The 19,563-nt window shown below is 45.9% G+C and overlaps 1 protein-coding gene and 1 non-coding gene across 4 annotated transcripts in view; both read left to right on the top strand.

Moving 5' to 3' along the window:
* The window catches only part of NUP85 (nucleoporin 85), a 37,534-nt gene extending 18,124 nt beyond the window's left edge, over positions 1-19,410 (top strand). For all 3 annotated transcript variants that reach the window (XM_058704520.1, XM_058704519.1, XM_058704521.1), the window contains exons 8-19: positions 3,575-3,709; positions 3,815-3,937; positions 4,138-4,269; positions 4,920-5,026; positions 15,598-15,681; positions 15,821-15,886; positions 16,056-16,207; positions 16,955-17,072; positions 17,182-17,282; positions 18,198-18,349; positions 18,748-18,849; positions 19,223-19,410. In XM_058704520.1, the coding sequence (XP_058560503.1) occupies positions 3,575-3,709; positions 3,815-3,937; positions 4,138-4,269; positions 4,920-5,026; positions 15,598-15,681; positions 15,821-15,886; positions 16,056-16,207; positions 16,955-17,072; positions 17,182-17,282; positions 18,198-18,349; positions 18,748-18,849; positions 19,223-19,321 (1,371 nt within the window). In that variant the 3' untranslated portion in view covers positions 19,322-19,410. The remainder of the gene's footprint in view (positions 1-3,574; positions 3,710-3,814; positions 3,938-4,137; positions 4,270-4,919; positions 5,027-15,597; positions 15,682-15,820; positions 15,887-16,055; positions 16,208-16,954; positions 17,073-17,181; positions 17,283-18,197; positions 18,350-18,747; positions 18,850-19,222) is intronic.
* TRNAR-UCG (transfer RNA arginine (anticodon UCG)) lies at positions 3,112-3,196 on the top strand. The gene has a single exon. It is a non-coding gene; the product is annotated as a tRNA-Arg (tRNA).
* Positions 19,411-19,563: the final 153 nt, after the last annotated feature.

Genomic DNA, 19,563 nt, shown 5'->3' with positions numbered 1-19,563 from the left:
TTCACTGAATATTTATCAAGCACTCCTGTTTGCAAGGCACTGGGGAAAACAACTATGACCAAAGTGGGCAAAGATTCCTGCTCTTCTGAGTCTTACATCTTGGGTGGGGAGACAGAAAATAAATTCAGAAACAAGTAAAATATGTAGCATGCCTCACAGTGAAGCCCAGTGGTATGGAGAGCAGGGGAGTCCGGGAAGGCCACCCTCATGAGGTGATATGGGAGGAGGGGCGCTGGGCCAAAGGAGGGGAAAGAGCATTGCAGGCAGTGAGACCTGCAAGCGCTCTGACCCGGAGGCACAGTGGGACGAGGAGCAGAGGGAGCAAGAGCTGGAGTCGGGGAGGTAAGGGCAGAGAGCCAAAGGGTCAGATCATAGGGCCCCCTGGACCGTCCTAGGACTTTAGCTTTAAGAGAGGCTGTAGAGCAGAGTGGTAAGAACATGGTCTGTGGTGCCGAACTGCCTGGGTTAGCATCCCAGTTCTGCCTCTAACTAGCTGTGGGGTCTTGAATGAGTTATTTAACTGCCGTTAGTTTCTTCTGTGCAACAGGGATAGTGATCAGATCATGTTTAAGATCATGTAATGAGGAAATTAAAGCACATAAATGTGTGTAAGCTGGTTGATAGACACAGAGCTCCTGTTTTACCTTGGAGTCAGATGGGGTGAGGGGGGCTTTGGAGAGCTGAGCAAAGGTACACCATGATCTGATGTAGGTTTTCAAGGCTCTCTGGCTGCCCTACTGAGGACGGAGCAAGGGCAGAAGCAGAGACCAGTCTAGAAGCTATGGTACTAAACCAGGCAAAGATGTTGGGAACTTGGACAAGTGTAGGAGCTGAGCAGAGGAGGTCGTGAGAATTGATTAGATTCTGGTGCAGCTTAGATACAGTTGGTGAGATTTGCTAATAGATTGGATGTGCGTGCGTGTGTGTGTGTGTAAGAAGAGAAGGTAGGACGATCAGGTTGGTGAGTTGGAGGCATCTGGGTGTTTACTTTTAGACATGCTATGTTTAAGATGCCTATAAAATCCAAGTGGAGACACTGACTAAGGCTGTAAGATATACAAGTCTGGAATCCAGAGAAGGAAGTCCAGGTTAGAGAAATTGGGGATTTGTCAGCCTATATATCCTTGGCTTTTTTCAGCATGACTTAGTAAGGGAGAATGTTACTATGTATGTTTTATATATATACTTGTGTGTATATTACTGTTGATTGTCATTATTCATAATGGTTAGGGTCTGTAAAGTTGCCTGGAACATTGTATTACTGATTACTGTAATACAGGGTTCTTCTGGCCTCTGATCATGTTTTTGTCAGCTGATCAGTATGTAACCTTGTGTTATATATGTTTTTGTTTAAAGATACCTTATTAAATATATATTATTGATTCCTGGGGTGCCTAGGTGGCTCAGTCGGTTTAGTGTTCAACTTCGGCTCAGGTCACGATCTCACAGTTTGTGGGTTCGAGCCCTGCGTGAGGCTCTGTGCTGACAGCTCAGAGCCTGGAGCCTGCTGTGTCTCCCTCTCTCTGACCCTCACCCGCTTGCACTCTGTCTCTCAAAAATAAGTGGATATTAAAAGAAAATTTTAATATATATCACTGACTCCTTAACATTGAACTCATGGCTAAAAGCCTTGTAATGCATGCCTGAATGAAGCTTATCTGACATGTATTTTCTCCCTATCGGCCTTCATTAGCACTTAACACTGTATAGGGGTGCCTGGGTGGCTCAGTCGGTTGAGCGTCGGACTTCGACTCAGGTCACGATCTCGCAGTCCGCGAGTTCGAGCCCCGCGTCAGGCTCTGTGCTGACAGCTCGGAGCCTGGAGCCTGTTTCCGATTCTGTGTCTCCCTCTCTCTGCCCCTCCCCCGTTCATGCTCTGTCTCAAAAATAAATAAACGTTAAAAAAATTAAAAAAAAATAAAATAAAAAAAATTAAAACACTGTATAGCACTTCAGCACTATGCTCAGGGGCTCAGGAAAAAGCACAGACATACAGGGGAGCCTGGGTGGCTCAGTCGTTAAGCATCCGACTCTTGGTTTCTGCTCAGGTCATGATCTTACTATGGTTCATGAGTTCGAGCCCCACATTGGGCTCTGCGCTCCCAGCACAGAGCCTGCTTAGGATTCTCTCTCTCTCTCTCTCTCTCTCTCTCTCTCTCTCTCTGCCCCTCCCGCACTCACACTCTCTCTCTTTCAAAATAAATAAACTTAAAAAAAAAAAAAAGACTGAAAAAAAGTGGTACTAAATAGATCCTGGAAAAGATACTTGTTTAGTGTGAGTTGATACAAGAAGGTAGAGCACCACCTATTTAACCTCAGCTGCAAATGTGCATATCAAGTGACTCAAATTTTTTGCCATTCTACACATGTCCACAAGTAATGGTGAAAGTACATCATATAATGATTTGGGGGTTACAAGTAGGCAAATTCAGAAACATGAAATCTATGAATAAACAGGATTGACTATATTGAGTGTATGCATCTGTGCATCTATTTATTTGAACTGAAACTTATGAATCAATCTTATTTATACTCTGCCATTTTCTGTTTTATTCATTAAGTAAATTCTACGTCTAACGTGGGTCTTGAACTCGTGACTCCAAGATCAAGAATCACATGCTCTACTGACTGAGCCAGCTAGGCGCCCTTATTTCATTTTTTCATTTTTTTTTTTTCTTCAAAGTTTATTTATTTTGAGAGATAGCAGGGACAGGGGAGGGGGCAGAGAGAGAGGGAAAGAAAGAGAATCCCAAGCAGGCTCTGCACTGTCAGAGCGGATCCTGTCGCGGAGCTTGATTCCCATGAACCACGAGATCATAACCTGAGCCAAAATCAAGAGTTGGGTGCTTAACCTACTGAGCCACCCAGGTGCCCCCCCCCCCCACCCCCCACCCCATCATTTATTTTTAAAATGTTGGTTGCAGTGGTGCCTGGATGGCTCAGTCAATTAAGCCTCTGACTTTGGTTCTGGTCATGATCTCACATTTTGTGAGTTCGATCCCTGCTTCTCGTTCTCTATTTCTGTCCCTCGCTCACTTGTGCCCTCTCGAAAAATAAAAATTAAATATAAGATATAAAATAAATATTGTTTAAAAATTAAAAAAAGGGGGCGCCTGGGTGGCTCAGTTGGTTGAGCATCTGACTTCGGCTCAGGTCATGTTCTCACGGTTCGTGGGTTCGAGCCCCGCGTTGGGCTCTGTGCTGACAGCTCGGAGCCTGGAGCCTGCTTCAGATTCTGTGTCTCCCTCTCTATCTGTTCCTCCCCTGCCCATGCTCTGTCTTTCTGTCTCTCTCTCAAAAATGAATAAGGATTAAAAAAAAAAATTTTTTTTAAGATATAAAATAAACAATAAAATATATAATATATAAAAGTATGTTGGTTGCAATCTGTGATGGGTTACAACATGCAGTTTGAAAAGTATGGTTTAGGTTAAAACCATGAGACTAGATGAGCTAGATTACCTCTGGAGGAAAGGAACCATCATACTCCCCCAATGTAGGAAGTTAAAATGTGGATCGAGGAGACTGACTTCCAGGCCTTACTCGAATGCTTATGTTCTTGGTGTCCTCCCAGGTGACCATTTTGGTGCTACAGGGCCGGCTGGATGAGGCCCGGCAGATGCTCTCCAAAGAAGCCGACGTCAGCCCCACCTCTGCGGGCATGTGCCGAATTCTGGGGGACCTGATGAGGACAATGCCCGTTCTCAGTGTATGTGGGAGCAGACCTGCTCTGTTGGGCCATGAGATATGGGTTCGTTCACTAAGCACAAGGGGTTTCTGTGGCAATGGCATCTCACTGTGTCTTTCCCCTTAGCCTGGAAACACCCAGACGCTGACAGAGCTGGAGCTGAAGTGGCAGCACTGGCATGAGGAATGTGAGCGTCATCTCCAGGATGGCACGTTCGCCTCCAGTCCTCACCTGGAGTCTCTCTGCAAGGTCTGTGGGAAGGAAGTTCAGGTTGGGGTCCAAGTTGGAGCTGTGGTTCCAGTGCAGCAATAGCAGGAACATAATGGACAGGGCTGTCCATCATCTCTGCCATGAAGGAGAGAGCTTTCAGACCAAATGCTCTACTTGAGATTAGGAGAGTTAATAGAGAAGTTGCCCCTGGAACTAAAGGAAAATGTCTCTCTCCTTAGATCATGCTGGGAGATGAAGCTGCCTTGTTGGAGCAAAAGGAACTTCTGAATAACTGGTATCATTTCCTAGTGACCCGGCTCCTGTACTCTCATCCCACAGTAAAACCCATTGACCTGCACTTCTATGCCCAGGTGAGCCTGAGCTTTAAGGAGTGGGAGGAGGGAGTAGGAATCATGGGGGTAGGTCATTTTCAGTGTGTGGCCTCTTTGAGTTGAACCTCCCTGGAGAACAGGAAAGGTCTTTCCTTTTGCACCCCCTTTTTTTTAAGTTTATCTTTCTTTAGTAATCTCTACATCCAACTTGGGGCTCAGACTCATGACCTCAGAGATCAAGAGTTGCGTGATCTTCTGACTGAGCCAGCCAGCCTCAATCAATTAATTGAGCAAGAGACGGCATGTATGCATGAGCAGGGTAGGGGCAGAGGGAGAAAGAGAATCTTAAGCAGGCTCCACGCTCAGTGCAGGGGCCAATGCAGGGCTCAATTCCAAGACCCTGACATCGTGACCTGAACCAAAATCAAGAGCTGAATGTTCAACCAACTGAGCCATCCAGGTGCCCCTCTTTATTTTTTAAGTCATCTGTCCCCAACATGGGGCTCAAAGCATGACCCCAGAGGTGAAGAGTTGCATGGTCTTCCAACTGAGCTAGCTCAGCATCCCCTACTTTGGCCCTTTTTGAGGGACCCATTATCCTCTCCAGGGTTCCCTACACAGAAGCCCTACCTGCCCCCTTGAGTCTCTGCTTACATCTGGGAATTGAGTTGGTCACCACCTTTCCACAGTCCAGCCTTGACCTGTTTCTGGGAGGAGAGAGCAGCCCAGAACCCCTGGACAACATCTTGATGGCGGCCTTTGAGTTTGACATCCACCAAGTGATCAAGGAGTGCAGGTAGGACCTGCTACACCCCCACCATTCTGTCTTGAGGTGTGCAGTTCAGCGGCATTAAGTGTATTCCCAGTGTTGTGCAGCTATCACCACCATTCTTTTTTTAAGTTTCATTTTACTTTGACAGACCATGCGCAAGTGCACATGTGCACAGGAAAGCAGGGGAGAGGGAGGGAGAGAGAATCCTAAGCAGGCTCCACACTATCAGTGCAGATCCCGATGCAGGGCTGGAACTCAAGAACTGTGAATCAGACACTTAACCGATGAGCCACCCAGGCGCCCCTCCACCATCCTTTTTTAGAATGTCTTGTTCCTTCTCACTGGTGTCTTAACTTTCTTCCCACAGACATGCTCTTCTCCTAGGCCACATGTAGGTAGATCCTGGCTTCTCTCTGGACAAGCTTGGGGACCTTCCTAAGGCTTGGGGGCTACTGTATTTACAGCAGTTTTCATTTCAGGGATGTTTACTTGAACAACATTGCAGTAAATTACTTTGGTATTTAAAATCCATAAAAAGCCAGCAGACCTATTTCTTGGAACCTGATGGATATGCATACCACCTTAAGGGACAGTACTTCTCATTAGTTTCCCTCTCTAGTGAGCCAAGGGCTACCACCCCAGCAAACTGCTGGTTGAGTCTGTTTAGAGCAGGGATTCTACACCACCCCTCTCCTCAAAAGGGTATCTTGTCATCGCATTGAACCTTCATCAAGGCTGGAAAAGGAGTATCAGACATAATGAATCACAGGTAAAGCTTACTAGGAGTTTCCATACATAGGAAGTCAGACACAATTTATATTCCCTTCTTGTGCATCCTGGACAAGTGGGTATTGAATTGAAGACTCCCGGAAGGGAGAGAGTTGGGAACTATAGCAGATGACCTTGCTCAACTATCAAATTCACTGATCTCGACTGGATAATTTTTAATAGATCTGGGCAGTGGGAAGGGATCCTTTCCTGCTATGCTCCTGTTGGAGCAAAAAGAGAACCAGGGCTTGAAGAAAATGGTGCTAGATTTGGAGAAAGAAAACCGAGTTTTATGTCTATATCCTTTTCACAGACCTGTAGTTGGAGCTGGAAGGTGACTCACAGAATCCAGCTGATGAGGGGTATCTGCGCGGAACCGTTAGTGAGAATCACTCACAAAGGCACACACATGTGTCATTATTTGGCTTTGTCATTGCCTCAGCCTATAATTCGGAGTAATAGGCATTCCCAAATATACTGTCTGTTATAGTATTGGGTTATTTCCATTAAGGCTTCCTTCATAAGCCACATCTGAATTTTTAGGAACAAATCAGATTTGAACAGAACCAGGAGGAAGGATAATGAAAAGGGAAAACACCCTGTTCTTTGCAGTGACAGTAGAAGAAAAAGGGGAATGCCAGAGAAGAGGAGTGGCTTTCATGAATGCCCCAGAAAATGGCATCACCCTCCTCCCACTCACACATAGGGATCAGGCTCTCAGCCCCTCAGTCTGAGCACCTCTCTCTCCTGGCAAGCAGGAAAGAGTCTAAAGTATTTCTGTTTGCTATAAACTTTGGAGTGTGGGTTTTTCTAAAAAATTTTTTTAACATTTTTTTTTTTTTCTTTTTGAGACTGAGTGTGAGTGGGGGAGGGGCAGAGAGAGTGAGATACAGAATCCGAAGCAGGCTCCAGGTTCTGAGCTGTCATCAGAGAGCCTGACTTGGGGCTTGAACCCACAAACTGCGAGATCAAGACCTGAGCCAAAGTTGGACACTCAACCAACTGAACCACCCAGGCGCCCCTGGAGCTTGGGTTTTTCTGATCCGGGAGCTACTTCCTACTCTGTTCTGAAAGAGGCACCATAATGCAAGTCTTGAAACCTCATCCCAGAAACTGGAGGAAAGGCTGAAGTACCTTTAGAGAGAGTAGTAGAGGGGCGCCTGGGTGGCGCAGTCGGTTAAGCGTCCGACTTCAGCCAGGTCACGATCTCGCGGTCCGTGAGTTCGAGCCCCACGTCGGGCTCTGGGCTGACGGCTCGGAGCCTGGAGCCTGTTTCCGATTCTGTGTCTCCCTCTCTCTCCGCCCCTCCCCCGTTCATGCTCTGTCTCTCTCTGTCCCAAAAATAAATTAAAAACGTTGAAAAAAAAAAAATTTTAGAGAGAGTAGTAGAGCTTTAGGAATGTGCCCTCCTGGATGGGGAAGGATTGGATTTGGCATTTTATGAACACTTGGTTTCTCTTGGTTTGTACCAGTCAGACCCAAGCTTGGTTCCTGGGAAAGTGGGGAACGTCTGGTGTTGGGCCAGTGGGCTGGTGATGTAGGCAAGTCTCGCAGCTTTCTTTGGGTATGACGTCAACTGGGTTCATGACTACCCTGTAAAGGGGAATGAAGGGAATCGTTTCTAAAGGTGCTAAAAAGGAGATTTCTAAATGAGTATTCGATGATCCCCATGTTAGCCAGACCCTAAGAGGCACAAAGGGCAGTGAAGGGTGCTGAAGTGGAGCATAAAGGCCCTCAGAGGCCATAGTTCATCAGCCCTTGCTGGAGAGCTGCATGTCTGCCTATTATCCCCACAGCCAAAAGGAGAAGTTGGGAATCCTCCAAGTACTCATTTCCTCCTCTCTGGCTTACAGCTTCTTCTAAAAGCTGGTTCCTTGCTACCTGGCAAAAGGAAACAGGGAGCTGGCATGTACTTCACTGGGAGCTAGGCGGGATGGCAGCTTTGTGGTGCCCTTAAAGTCCTGTCACAATATTGAACTAGAAGGAAACAGGTCTTCCTTCAAAAATTAAGAAGAGGTCCAGTTTAATGTTTACCTTATCTGGAATCTTCTTGCTAGAACTTTGTCCCGGCCCATAACTTTGGCTGCAGATTATGGCGGTGTGCAGACCCTCACACACCATTTACAGAAGAAGGTCCACAGCCGCCAGAGCTCAGTTAGGTAGTGGTTGCTGCAGAGGTGCCAAAACAAGATACAGGAGTTGGGGTAAGGGGGCAACAGTGGCCCAGTGCAGGGCAAACAGTCCCGTGGAGAGTTTACTGAGGAAACACTTGTTTCCTCTGGGTAGGGCCTTCGCCATGGCTGGTCTTCCCAGCTCCACAGTTTTCTCTTTTCTAGCAGAGGCCACTCCAGAGCTGTTGAGTCTTCCTCAAACATTTTTGAACAATGAGGCTGTTTGCTTGGTTTGTGTAGAGGTTGCCTTGGGAATTCTCCATCATTTGTGTGTGAAGCTCCAAAATCTGTTGTTGAGACTTATCTGGCTTTGCAGGGAGGGTATGGCGGCCTTGTTCAACACTCCATCCTGTCTTGGTCACTCGAGCAGTGTCATTAGCACCCTGCCTTCAGTGGTCGCTGCCCTGTGGCCTTGGAGGCTGCTGTATCCCTTTGGGAGATGCTTGAGGGCTGCCAGACTAGGGCATGCTGTGGCTCCTCAGCCACCTCACTGGCTGTCTCACTAACTGTCACATCAGTCTGGGCAACGGCAGCTGTTCAGGAGGGCCGAGGTACCATCTCCCCTCACCCATCCTTTATGCCCCACACTGTGCCAAGCTTTGCGATTATAGCAGTTTTTCTTGTATTCCTGAATGTATTATCTAGGCCAGATGTTGTGGAACCCCTTAAGAGAGGACCCTATATCAGATTGTAAGGTGAGGAAAAGCTTCTCAAAGGAGGCTACACTCAAAGTGGAGTCCTGAAAAGTTCAGCCAAAAACATCATTTTGGGCAGAAACAAAAACATACGGAAAGACAGGAAAGAAAGAAGGCCTGTTACCTGCTGAAGGAACTGTAAACATCTCTTAGGACCAAAACACTAAGTGAGGGGTTGAAATGACAGAGGTCAGAAGGGTGTCAGATTATCAAGGACCAGATACACTGTACCCAGTAGTTTTGATTGTATCCAGATGGGGAGCCACTGAGGATTTTAGCAGGGTAGTGCTGTGAAATTTGTATTTGAGAAAGAACAATCTGAAGAGTGTGGAGGACAGCAAGGCTGGCTGGCAGCTGGTAACTTAACAGAATTACTAAAATGGTTAGTAATTACAGTAATGGTGATAATAGTTAAGATTTACTAGACTAAGTTTTAATGGATTATTTCAATTTATCTTGGAACAGACCTTTGAGATAGGTGCCTTTTTTTTTTTTAAGTTTATTTACTTATTTTGGGGTGCCTGGGTGGCTCAGTCGGTTAAGCGTCTGACTCTGGGTTTTAGTTCAGGTCATGGTCTCATGATTTGTGAGTTGGAGCCCTCCAATGGGCTCTGTGCTGGCAGTGCGGAGCCTGCTTGGAATTCTGTCTCTCCTCTCTCTGCGCCACAGCACAGAGCCCCATGTGGGGCATCGATCTCATGATCATGACCCAAGCCAAAATCAGAAGTTGGACACTTAACTGACAGCCATCCAGGTGCCCTGAGATAAAGAGTGCTGTTTTTTTCTTTTCTTCTTTAATTTTTTTTTTTTTTATGTTTATTCATTTTTGAGAGGGACAGAGCATGAGCAGGGCAGGGACAGAGAGAGGGAGACACAGAATCCGAAGCAGGCTCCAGGCTCTGAGCTGTCAGCACAGAGCCCAACGCAGGGCTTGAACTCACAGACCGTGAGATCACGACCTGAGCAGAAGTCGGACGCTCAACCGACTGAGCCACCCAGGCGCCCCAAAAGTGCTGTTTTTTTCCGAGCCTATCTCACATATGAGGGAAGTGAGCCCTGGTAAAGTCACACTGCCAGCTAACAAGGGCCCTGTGGCTATTTGGCCCCAAAGCCACTTGCTAAAGCCCATACAGTTTGCTGAGGTCTTAAGCACTAATGAAGCCATCAAGAAGTTCTATTAACTCAACTTCAAAATTATCTTACAACTGGTTACTTCTCGTTCCCTCCTCAGCTGCCACCTTAGCCCAGCCACCATTATCAACAGCCTGAACTATTGCAGGTTGACTGGCTTCACCACCGTCCCCATCTCTACATTGTCCATTTGGACACAACCGTTCGAGCATTCTTTTCAGTCTTTAAGTTTTTATTTAAATTCCCATTAGTTAACACACAGTATAGTACTAGTTTCAGGTGTACAGTATGGTGATTCATCACTTCCATGCAACACCCGGCGCCCATCACGAGTGCACTCTTTAATCCCCATCACCTATTTAACCCATCTCTCCACCTCCTTCCCCTCTGGTAACTATCAGTTTGTTCTCTAGAGTTAAGAGTCTGTTTCTTGGATTGCCTCTTTTCTCGCTCTTTTTTATTCCCTCTTTGCTCATTTTAAGATTTTATTTTATTTTAAACGTTTATTTTTCTTAAGTTTATTTATTTTGAGAGAGAGCATGGGGGAAGGGCAGAGAGGGAGAAAGGGAGAGAGAGAATCCCAAGCAGGCTCCACATGTTCAGTGCAGAGCCCAGTGCAGGGCTTGAACTCATGAACCATGAGATCATGACCTGAGCCAAAATCAATTTGGACGCTTAACCGATTGAGCCACCCAGGAGCCCCTTTAAGATTTTTTAAAGTAATCTCTACACCCAAGGTGAGTATCAAACTCACAACCCTGAGATCAAGAGTCCCATGCTTTGCTGACTGAGCCAGCCAGGCTTTTAAGTTTTTGTTTTTTAAGAGAGAGTGGGAAGGGCAGAGGGAGAGGGAAAGAGAGAAAGAATTCCAAGCAGGCTCTGCACTGTCAGTATGGAGCCTGATGTGGGGCTATAACTCACAAACTGCAAGATCATGACCTGAGCCAAAATCAAGAGTTGGACACAACTGACTGAGCCACCCAGGTGCCCCAGGAAGCATTTCTTTAAAAATTGTTATTTATTTCAAGAGAGGGAGAGAGAATTCAAGCAGGCTCCACCCCTGAAGTGGGGCTCAAACTCATGAACTGTGAGATTGTGACCTGAGCTGAAGTCGGACACTAAAAAGACCAAGCCACCCAGGTGTCCCTACCATAGCTTCTTTATCCATTCATAAGTCCATGGACTCTTGGGCTGTTGCCATAATTAGGCTATTGTAGATAGTGCTACAATAAACATAGGGGTGCATGTATCCTCTTGAATTAGTATTTTTGTATCTCTTGGGTTAATACTTAGAAGTACAATTGCTGGATAATAGGATAGTTCTATATTTATTATTTATTCATGTATTTATTTTTTTTTTTTCCAACGTTTTTTTTTTTTTTTTTTTTAATTTATTTTTGGGACAGAGAGAGACAGAGCATGAACGGGGGAGGGGCAGAGAGAGAGGGAGACACAGAATCGGAAACAGGCTCCAGGCTCCGAGCCATCAGCCCAGAGCCTGACACGGGGCTCGAACTCACGGACCGCGAGATCGTGACCTGGCTGAAGTCGGACGCTTAACCGACTTCGCCACCCAGGCGCCCCTCATGTATTTATTTTTGAGAGAGCGTGCACACACACACCTGTGAGTGAGGTGGGGAGGGGCAGAGGGAGAGAAACCAAGAATCCCAAGCAACTTCCATGCTGAGCATGGAGCCTAATGCCCCATGGAGCCCATGACCCTAGCATCGTGACCTGAGTGGAAATCAAAAGAGATCTAGTGACCCAAGGTGGTTCTATCTTTAACTTTTTTTTTTTTTTAAACTAAGCTCTACACCTAATGTGGGGCTTGAACTTATGACCCCTAGATCGAGAGTTGCATGCCTACTGACTGAGGTAGCCAAACATCCCCTCTATTTTTAACTTTTCGAGGAACCTCCATACTGTTTTCCAGAGTAGCTGTACCAGTGTGCCTCCCCACCAACAATGCATGAGGGTTCCCTTTTCTGAGCATCCTTGCCAACACCTGTTTCCTGTGTTGTTGGTTTTAGCCATTCTGACAGGGGTGAGGTGATATCTCATTGTAGTTTTGATTTGCTGCTTGTTTTCAGTGTTAAACCATTTTTTCCTGCTTTCTGTCCCAGTGGCTTCCCATCACGAGGCACTAAGTGAGCTGGCCTTTGCCTGACTTGAAGTTTGAGTCACACGGGCTTCAGTCTGAAGTAGGAACGAGACTGACTTCCTGCTCCAGAGCCTTTACACTGACTGTTGCTCTATTTCAGGGCTGTTCCTTTCTCTTGTCTTCCTGTGGCAGGTTCTCCCTCCTCCTCCAGCCCTCTGTTCTAAGAACTAGTCCCTCGTCATTAATGTTCTCTATGGTCCTTATTCTAGGAGGGTGGACTGTGCCTGTAGTTGTGAGTAGGGGAGGCAACTTGTTTTTAGATCTTCTGGGTTAACATTTGCTCACCTTATTTAATATTCTTCCTTAAGACTGGCCACTTCTGATTTCATCTGTTACCCTTGAATTTTTTAGAACTTCAGTCTCTAAAGATAGCTTCAGAGTCTCAGAGAGCTGTACTGACCATCATAATTCCTCCACTTTGGCAAAGAAGCTGAAGTTAAATAACTGGCCAGTCACTGAGTTAGCAGGACTGGATTTGAACCAATTTGCAGTGCTGCTAGAGCACATCCATGGTGGTCTCTAAGCAGTTTAGTAGGGCACTATTTATGTGTTAACCTCGAGCTTGGATTTACTGATTTTTGTATTTATAGAGCACTACTGAAAAGAATTTTTTAAAGATATTTTATATCCATTTTCCCATTTTTTTCTTTAAACAGTCCAGGTAGGCAAGAGATAAAATTACTTCCATTTTCCAGATGACAGGGACAGAGAGGTAAGGACTGACTGAAGTGGTGGTCTTGAGTTCCATTTGTAGTATCTTTTCCACGAAAGCACTGTCTAGTTAACCCAATGACAGTGTTCAGTTGAATTACTGATACATAAGGATGTATGACGAAGTTAGAATAGTTAAGAGCAACAACATTATCTGATGAGTTGGGGTTTTTTTTAGGGGGCTGCCATAAACAGATATCTTATTTATTGGAATTCTTGTCTAGAAAGGACAAGGTCAGGAAGGAACATAACAGAATAACAAAATTAGTAAAGCCATAGCTAAGGAAAACATGGCCCAGGAGAGTACTCTTTTATTTGTTTGCTTATTAGTTTATTTGTTTTGAGAGGCAGGGAGGGGCAGAGAGAGAGGGAGAGAGAATCCCAGATCAAAGCCCATGGGCTTTGAACTCATGCACCATGAGATCATGAACTTGGATCAAGTCCAGTGCTCGACTGAGCCACTCAGGTGCCCCAAGAGAGAACTCTTTAAAAACTTGAGCATGTTAGGACTTCGTGTAGCATGTAATGAATTTTTAGAACTTAGTATTGGAGGATGATAGAAATAGAGGAAAATCCTTGAAATTTGGCACAGATAATTTTTTTTTTAATGTTTATTTTTGAGACGGAGGGAGGGGCAGAAAGAGATGGGGACAGAGCGGGCTTTGCCCTGACAGCAGAGAGTCTGAAATGGGGCGCACAAACCGTGAGCACATGACCTGAGCCAAAGTTGGATGCTGAACCAACTGAGCCACCCAGATGCCCCAGCATAGATCATTTTTTAAATGATCTCTGTGCCCAACATGGGGCTCAAACTCATGGCTCTGAAATCAAGAGTCTCATGCTCTACCGACTCAGCCAGCCAGGTACCCCAGCACACATAGTTTTTTGAGTGAATAATACAGAGCTATTAATAAAGTTGGAAAATAGCTCATCTTCAAAATGAATGTTAGGAAGGCCAACAAGCATATTTATTCCCTAATGGTGGAATCCTGGAACAGATGGAGTCTTTGAGTATGTCCACATCCTTAAGAATGAGGCAGAAGTTTTAAACATTTGTCCAGTAATTCAGTGTAAGCCAATCCCTATTTTTATATCACGAAAGCAGCATTTTTTACCTTAATGCATTATTACACCTCCGAGACTGTGTCTGCCTTGGTAGTCTGCTCCTTTCATTTGTGCTTGATTTTGTTACAGAAAGCAATCATTAAAGCTTCTTTTCCCTTTTCCCAAGATTTAAAAAATAGGCATCAAATACAGAAGGCCTATGCCAAGTAACAAATGAATAACCTAACCCGAAATGATGGAGGCACACTGATAAGTGTGCTGGTACACTGTACAAAAGGATGCTAGGGAGCTTACAAACATTGATGATGTAAAACAGTGATTTCCAAGGAACTTAATCAGACCTTCAAAGGGCCTTAGAAACCTTCATTTTTCACAAGGGCCCCAGATGATTCTAGGCTTTGATTAAAAGTTTGATTTGGGGGGGTGGGGGGGGCGGTGTGAAGTATAGTTTGGGGAAGGACTTAACCTTCATCCTGGTCAGACTATAAATACAATAAAATTACAAATCTTGTAACTGAACAAAAATTTCTTCATGCAAAGTATTAAACCTGAACACAAGATGGTTTTTAAACTGTCTTATGTATACAGTTGTATTCATAAAGTACACTAATCAAAAGCTATACAATGAGAAACATTAACAGTGAATCCAAATGAAAATATGTTCCTCTGAATTCCATGTTTCCTGAAGCATCAGAAACCACTAATCTTTTAGTCTTTTTTTTTTTAATTTTTTTTTTTTTTTGAGAGCGTGTGCGTGCTCATGCAAGTGGGGGAGGGGTAGAGAAAGGGGGGAGAGAGAGAATCTCAATCAGGCTCCACACTGGCACCACAGAGCTCAGAGCCTGATGCAGGGCTCAAACTCTCTAATTGTGAGATTATGACTTGAGCGGAAGTCAGATGCTCAACTGACTGAGCCACCCAGGTGGCCCAGTGTTTGTTTATTTTTGAGAAAGCATGAGTGGGTGAGGGGCAGAGAGAGGACAGAGAATCTGAAGTGGGCTCTGCACTGACAGTAGCGAGCTGGACATGGGGCTTGAACTCATGAACCATGAGATCATGACCTGAGCCAAAATTGGACGTTCAACCAGCTGAGCCACCCAGGTGCCCTGATCTTTACTTTTTTATCTTTAAGTTTATTTATGAGAGAGCGAGCAAGAGCGAGAGAGCACGTAAGCAGGGTAGCGGGAAAGAGGGGGACAAAGAATCTGAAGTGGGCTCTGCACTGACAGTAAGAGAGCCCAGTGTGGGGCCTGAACTCACGAATCATGAGATCATAACCTGAGCCAAAGTCAGACACTTAACCTACAACCATCCCATCTTTTTTTTAATTGAAGTATAGTTGATGTGTTAGTTTCAGGTTTGCAACATTGAACAATTCTGTACGTTACAAAATACTCCCCACCAGCAGTGTAATTACTATGTCATCACACAAAGATTATTATGTTCCCTGTGATGTACTTTTCATCCCCACGACTGACTTATTGACTTGTTTTCTAACTAGAAGTTTGTACCTCTTCACCTAGTTCTCCTATCCTCCCACCCTCCTCCCCACTGGCAACCACCAGTTCTGTTTTTATAAATCTGTTTCTTTTTGTTCTTACACATTATTCTGTATCCACATTGTCTGCATCTGATTGGATCCTTGAATTTTATTTTCACTGTGACATTCTCCATAGATACAGATTATTGGCTGCCACTTTGAGGGTTGACCTTCCTTCTGGGTATGCACTGTCAGTCCTCACACAACACAGAGAAATTCTTCCAAACGGATTTCGGCTTGTCACTGTCCCACCTGTCCTTTTATTCAAAGAACATGAGGGGTCCTGCTCATGCTCTGCTCATATGGATCCTACTCTCTGACCCCGACTCTCCTCCTTGGGTTTGAACCCACAGCATTGCCTTAAGCAACTGGTGGTTTGTGGCCCATCTGACAGACCTGTTGGATCACTGCAAGCTCCTCCAGTCACACAACCTCTAGTAAGTATGTGGCAGCCAGGCCAGCCCTTGGGACTTGGCGGGGGGAGGGGGGTCCACTGTAAGGAAGCATGGTTGGCTGTGGGAGGGCCCTGAATGGAGCAGGGCATGGGTTTTGGTCTCATGTTACATTTTATTCCAGCTTCGGATCCAACATGAGAGAGTTCCTCCTGCTGGAATATGCCTCCGGCCTGTTTGCTCATCATAGGTAGGAAGACCCCAACGGTGCTTTTCAGCATGCAAGATGGTGTTCTTTCCCATCTGGTTCCCTGAAGTCTACGGGGCGTGCGGGAGGAGCCATCTCAGTGCCAGTCCTTGAGCTCCAGGGCAGCACCTGGGCTCTCCAGGCCCTCATGTCTGTCCTCGGACTGTTGCAGCCTCTGGCAGTTGGGAGTGGATTACTTCGACTACTGCCCTGAGCTGGGCCGAGTTTCCTTGGAGCTGCACATTGAGCGGATCCCTTTGAGCACTGAGCAGAAAGCCCTTAAGGTGCTGCGGATTTGTGAGCAGCGGCAGATGACTGAGCAAGGTGAGCCTGCCCTCTTCCCGGCATACTTTCTGCTCATGCCGTGCCAGCCACACTAGAGAGAGGCCGGGCAGCGCGTGCCAAGAGATAAGCCAAAACAGGAAAATTACTGAGGAAGGAAGGACAAGGAGCTGGGGATCCACCGAGACTTAGAAAGCAATGGAGCACATTACCTTTTAAAAAGATTCTTACTCACTTCTGTCTCCCGCCTACTCTAAGTTCAGGGTTGGGGTCAGCTTCTCCCAGGTGGGTTGCTGTTGCTAAGGCTGCTCAGTGGGGAAGTAGGACCAGAGTCAGCTCAGGAGGAGCACAGAAAGGAAAGCAGTGTTATTTGTTCCTCCTCCCCTCACCTTTGAGTGCAAAAACTCAAGTTTTCTTTTCAAGGCATTTGCTTGCGTATGACCATCTCTGAAAGCACATGGCATTCAAGACCCAAAGGGTGTTTTTGACACCTGGACAGATAATGAAGGAGCTGACCTTTGGAGAGCAATAAAAATCTTTTTGCCATCCCTGAAATCAAACCCACTCACAAAGCCAGTCCTGCCAGGGTGGGTCATAGTGTGATCAGAGCCAGGAGACAATTTATAAACCCCAAAGTTCCCAGTGTTACCGACCAACTTGTATTTGGAGCCTGTGGACAGGCTGCAGAAAGCTCAGAGGAGTCGTGAAGCCTGTTTCTGTCCAGCAAGGGTTATGAATGGAGTGACTTGCAGGGTGAAAAGTTAACCTTCTTTCTTTTTTCTTGCCAAGTTCGCAGCATTTGTAAGATCTTAGCCATGAAAGCTGTCCGCAACAATCGCCTGGGCTCTGCCCTGTCTTGGAGCATCCGAGCCAAGGATGCAGCCTTTGCCACGCTGGTGTCAGACAGGTGGGTTCAGTCAGTCCCTTTTGGCTTTCTGGGAGCTGTATGGGAAGTTGGGAGGTTGAGGAAGTGGGGCCTGGGACTGCCGCTCTGACCTCTGGGCCTGGCCTTGCAGGTTCCTCAGGGATTACTGTGAGCGAGGCTGCTTTTCCGATCTGGATCTCATTGACAACCTTGGGCCAGCCATGATGCTCAGTGATCGACTGACCTTCTTAGGTGAGTCTTTGGGCTCTGTCCCCTGGACCTTCGGCATGGTGGAGATGGGAGGTACTATCTAGACTTCTCCAGTGTTTCCTTCCTGTTAAGCCCAAATTCCAAACCACATAGAACCCTGTGTGCCAGACTCTGCAAAGCATACTTTTTGGTTAACATTTCCCAGTGATTTCAAAATTAAAGAGAAAGGTGCAAAAGTAGTTGCAGGAATAAGGAACTCCCATGTACACTTTATCCAGATTCACCATTTATATTTTGCCTCATTTATTTTATTAGGTTTTTAGGGAACAGTCTGAAAGTAAGTTGGAGACTTTCCCTTTCCTCATAAATACTTGAGCATGTGTTTTCTAAGAACAAGAACATCCTCCGATATAACCAGTTACCAGAATGCACTGCTCTCCTCAAATCTGTAATCTACATTCTGATTACATCCGCTGTCCCAGCAAGGTCTTTTATCAACTCCACGTTCACAAATTCAGTTGTCCTGTCTCTTTAGTGCCCCTGCCTTTCTTGGTGTTTCTTCACTGTGACATTTTTGAAGAATCTGTTCAGCTTTCTTATAGAACGTTCTCTATAATCTACGTGAATGGGGAGGGGCAGAGAGAGGGCGAGAGAATCCCAAGCAAGCTCCACACAGCCAGCACAGAGCCTGACTTAGGGCTTGAACTCACAAACTGCGATGTCATGACCTGAGCTGAAGTCAGGAGGTGGACATTTGACCCACTGAGCCACCCAGGCACCCAAAACATGGTTTTTTTTTGTTTGTTTGTTTTGTTTTTTTAAATCCTGTTGTTCTCATTGGTCCAGGACGTTTGGAGTCAGTTCTGAAAGAATCTCTCTGCTTTCACGTGGCTGGTCTGGGGTTTCTCTTGGCTTGTTTAGGGCAAGAGGTGACCTAGTGTTCTCTCTTCACAATAGGAAAGTACCGCGAGTTCCACCGATTTTATGGGGAGAAGCGCTTTTTTGATGCGGCTTCTCTTCTCCTGTCATTGATGACTTCTCAGATTGCTCCACGATGTTTCTGGGTAACACTACTAACAGATGCCCTGCCCCTTTTGGAACAGAAACAGGTACAGTTTTAATCCACAGTGATTTTGTGTTTTATAGTCTTTGACAGAATGCTTCATTCTGTAGCTGTTGCACATCCACACATCATCTCCCAAGTAGAGCCCTGTGTGGGGGGCATTCTCTCGTAATGCCCTGCCTGGAAATAAGAGTATCTACAACGAGAAAAGCTACTTAATTTGAAATGAGGCAGCTGTCTACTAACAATACTCAGCCTAGTGCCCTGACGAGAAAGGCTGGGGGTGACAGTACGGGTGCTGTTCTTGCAGGGCTGCATATATGAAGCCTGCCCCTCCAAAGGGCATGCACGGAAGGCAATCTCTGAACCCGGGCACATGCCCAGATCAGCGCAGGCCTTGGTTGGGAAGCATCTAAGCAAAACAGCTTCTTTTTTCTCTTTTAGGTGATTTTTACAACAGAGCAAACATATGAGCTGATGAGATGTCTGGAGGACTTGGCCTCAGGAAGGCCAGTGCGGGGAGAGCCTGGTGCTCAGCGACTCCAGGTCATTTTAGCTTTTGGGTTGTTGATTCTATAATGGCGAGAAGAAAAGGCTCCCTCTATCTTGGACTCCCCTACTTCCCTCCTGAAACGCTGGCCCCTTACAAACTTGTCCTTCTTGGTTTAGCTCTTAACCTGTAATTGACACACCAGCTTGTTTTAGGAGAAAGTGGGGTGATCCTAGTGTTCTGGTCTCTCCTTGTCTGTTGGTCAGTCGCAGAGGTTCTTTGCATGCAGTTCCCTCAGATAAATCACTTGCTAGAAGCTATTAAGGGTTAAATGCCCTTGGTCTGCCTCCGGGTCACATAGAACCTTGCAGAACTTTAAAGAAGGAACACTTCCTGCCATACCTTATGCTGGCCTTCTTTGCTTTTTAGGAGGACATAGAGAACACCAAGCTGGAAATGCTGAGACTTGCTCTTGCGCGAAATCTTGCCCGGGCCATTATAAAAGAAGGCTCACTGGAAGGCTCCTGAGGCTAGCCAAGAGCTGCTGTAGCCTGGCATCTTTGTATGGCAATGTATATAAATTTTTGAAAGAATAAAAACATTTTTTCCCCCTCAAATAGAAGGCAAATTCTTAAAAGTTCAGCTAGGGGTTTTTTCCTACCTCTGCTGTGAACTTAAGGTGTTAGAAAGTACGCATTCTGTTCTCCTTGGCATGGAACTTTTTTCCTGGTCTCCCAAAAGAAAAAGCCACTCCTGGAAGTTAGGATGGT

Source organism: Neofelis nebulosa, chromosome 16 (genome assembly GCF_028018385.1).
Source record: "Neofelis nebulosa isolate mNeoNeb1 chromosome 16, mNeoNeb1.pri, whole genome shotgun sequence".
Classification (NCBI taxonomy): Eukaryota; Metazoa; Chordata; class Mammalia; order Carnivora; family Felidae; genus Neofelis; species Neofelis nebulosa.
Note: the sequence above shows the minus strand (reverse complement) of the source record. Positions and strands in the feature narration are given on the sequence as shown.